The sequence below is a fragment of the Limulus polyphemus genome, unplaced genomic scaffold, assembly GCF_000517525.1.
Source record: "Limulus polyphemus unplaced genomic scaffold, Limulus_polyphemus-2.1.2 Scaffold9119, whole genome shotgun sequence".
NCBI classification, from domain to species: Eukaryota; Metazoa; Arthropoda; class Merostomata; order Xiphosura; family Limulidae; genus Limulus; species Limulus polyphemus.
This window is the reverse complement of record NW_013674729.1, coordinates 8,699-11,651: the sequence shown is the minus strand read 5'-3', so window position 1 is coordinate 11,651 and position 2,953 is coordinate 8,699. Positions and strand designations below refer to the sequence as shown.

The window sequence follows — 2,953 nt, the reverse complement described above, 5'->3', positions numbered from 1 at the left end:
TTTTTCTGGAATATTTTTAAAAATAGTCCTTTATTAATTGCAAACAAAGAATGTAAAATCTTACCCACCAAAAAGAGTGAAAGGTTTGGCATGATTCTTAAACATCAACGGATGGTTTACCCAAGTAATATAAACCTGATGTTCCTCTTGGACCCATTGTCAGTGCCATAGACCCATCTTGCCATAATGCAGCCAGGTTCCTTGCAAATAATTCACCAACCAAAGTCACGAATGCAGTAATTTTTGTAAATATATCTTAAAAACCTTCTGATGTTTTGGTCAGTTTTGATGACACTAATCTATTCCCCAGCATTCATGCCAACCTTGGTCCACAAGAGATTAACAGTAGACAACTTTCTACATCATCTTACAAGTTTCTGTCAGTCAGAACTTTTGCACTAACTTCACCTACATTCCAATTTCGAAACAGATTCTATGAACAAACCAGTAGTCTTCTTATGGGATCATCTGTTCTCGGCAACATTTTTACGGAAGATTTTGAAGCAAGTGACCAACAGACAATTAACTTGAATCCTAAGATTTGGAAACACTTGTTATTAGGTCTTTTAGATTATCATTTTTTGAAGATTTCCTCCATCACTTAAATTCTGTAAACCCCAGTATACAATCCACAATGTAGTTGGAAGAAACTAAAACCCATTTCTTGCAATACTAGTTCATCTGTATGATGACCATATCACTACTTCTGTGCCTACACTACAAGTAAAACCACCCCAGAACTATTAAAAATAGGATTACATCAGAGCCGGAAAGATTTGTAACAAAGAACTAATCTTCTGAGAGAAAGTTTTCAGAAACAATGGATACCCTTCCAGTTCTATATATACATCTAAGAAGAACAAGATTCCACAACAAGGCCAACATAACACACATTTATCATGCCTCTAACCTACATTCCCAACTTAAAAAGATTTGCTGGAAATTTAGTGATAAAGAAACATCCTTCCTAATGTGATACAACCAACAAGTCTAAATATAAAAAAAAAACTCATCTAAAGGTACCATGTTCTTGCAGAAACATTTACATCAGAGAACCTGATTGATGGATAGACATAAAAATGCACTTAGACTACCACATTCAGGTTAAACCGGCATAATTACAAAACAGGACAATATCATAAACTGGGATCAACATATAATTTTAGACAAAGCTTGCCACTGGAAAGAAAGAAAGAAAAGTCAAAGAATCTTATCTGCATAACTACAACAACCTGAACTCAACAGAGGCAATAGTTTTGCATATCATCGACCTGTGGATAACCACCACCACCAAATTCTACAGATGACATCAGTGTCCTCCTGACAACAACTACCCATCACCACACCCGCTTGACCCACACGGCCATGCTAACCTTTATAAGACACTACAAGGTCTCGGGAAAAGAAGCTGAAACATCATTTCATTTCAACAGGTCCATTAAAGTTGTCAAACCCATTCTGTCTTCTCCGTTTCAATTTCAAGTTCCACTGAAACAACATACCCATGTTGGTCTTTAACCAAATTATTAATTGAACAGAACACACGTTTTATAAATCAAAAATGTTGAAATTTAACTACATCAGTAAATTTGTCAAAAGTATGTTAAAAAAATAATGCATGAATTACGTATGTATAAATAGAATGTAAGGAAAAGGAACCTACTGGACCATCTAGGCTGTCCCATCCACTATACTAAAATAAAATACTCAAAGCTAGTCCTTATAATTATCAAACCTTCCCTTACATTAATTGCACCTACCACATCTGAAAGCAACCTTTTTCCAAAGGCCAACTACCCTGTTAAAAAAAAATAAAGCTGTCTTAGATGAAGCTGACTCCTAACTTGCCAAAATTTATATATTTCGTGTCCCCTAATCTTACCGTTTTTACCATTATATAAGAATAAAGATAATGTATTATCATTTCCTTTATCAATCGGATCCCCTCCAACTCTTCTTTTGTCATGATAAAACAATTTCAGAGATCTTAGCCCATCCTTGTATGCCAACCTTTCCATTCCAAATATCATTGTAGAAGCTCTCTTCTGAATCCTTTCCAACAATTCATCTTCTTTATAGTGGAATTTTTTAATAATGTCTTTAGGAGTACCAAACTCTGATTCAATCACTCTGAATTGGTTTTGAATACTTTTTAAATTATAACTTACCCTTTGATCAAGCTACAGTAATGTTTTTTTTGTTTTTTTATTTGATCTACAAGTCAAATAATGAATTAGCTTATATTTTAACATTGGCATAATAAACCAGACTGTTTTTGTTGGATTCATCAGGGGTGTATATTGGGTAATAGCTAAGTCTTAAAGTGGATTTAACACGATTGAAAAAATAAGTGGTACACAAGTATTTTAACTCTGCCGTAGATGTTACGTGTTCTTGAGGCTTGTAGAAAGGACTAACCAACCTTAAGAAAAAGCAAACAATGGATAATATAGTATAGACAAGCATGTAAGGTAGTACATAACTTGAGAGTCTGAACCCTCGAGCCTCTACCCAAGGTCGCATGGTTTCATAAATGTCAATTATTGGAGTATCATCAGTGATAAAATACACCTCTCCGGCGACTGTTTTGTCCTTGCAAAGAGTATTCTTGGCTCTAATGTGAGCCCAAGCAGCATTTCCTGCATATGTGACTTGCAACCTCTCATCGACACTATGGACTCGTTGAAGAACACCTTTCCTCTTCTTAGCTGCCCTCAGTGCACTGATGATAAAGTAAGAATCTTCTTCTCCATACAACACTGTCGGCCTGAGGGCTAGTGTATGTAAAATATCTTTCCCTGGAGAAAAAATAATTGACCATGAGATAGTTGGACCTAAGTAATATAGAAACAACTTTTAAAATAACACAAAACTTGAGCTTTATTAGAAAGACGTTTATTTCTAATAAAGCTAATTATATGCCATGTAATAATTGTGTTATAAATAATTTTCA

General features: G+C 34.7%; 1 protein-coding gene across 1 annotated transcript in view; it reads right to left on the bottom strand.

Moving 5' to 3' along the window:
* Positions 1–6: 6 nt before the first annotated feature.
* LOC106475760 (3 beta-hydroxysteroid dehydrogenase/Delta 5-->4-isomerase type 1-like) overlaps positions 7–2,953 on the bottom strand; it is a 5,058-nt gene continuing 2,111 nt past the window's right edge. The window contains exon 3 of the mRNA XM_013936436.2: positions 7–2,798. Coding sequence (XP_013791890.1) covers positions 2,239–2,798 — 560 coding nt within the window. The 3' untranslated portion in view covers positions 7–2,238. The remainder of the gene's footprint in view (positions 2,799–2,953) is intronic.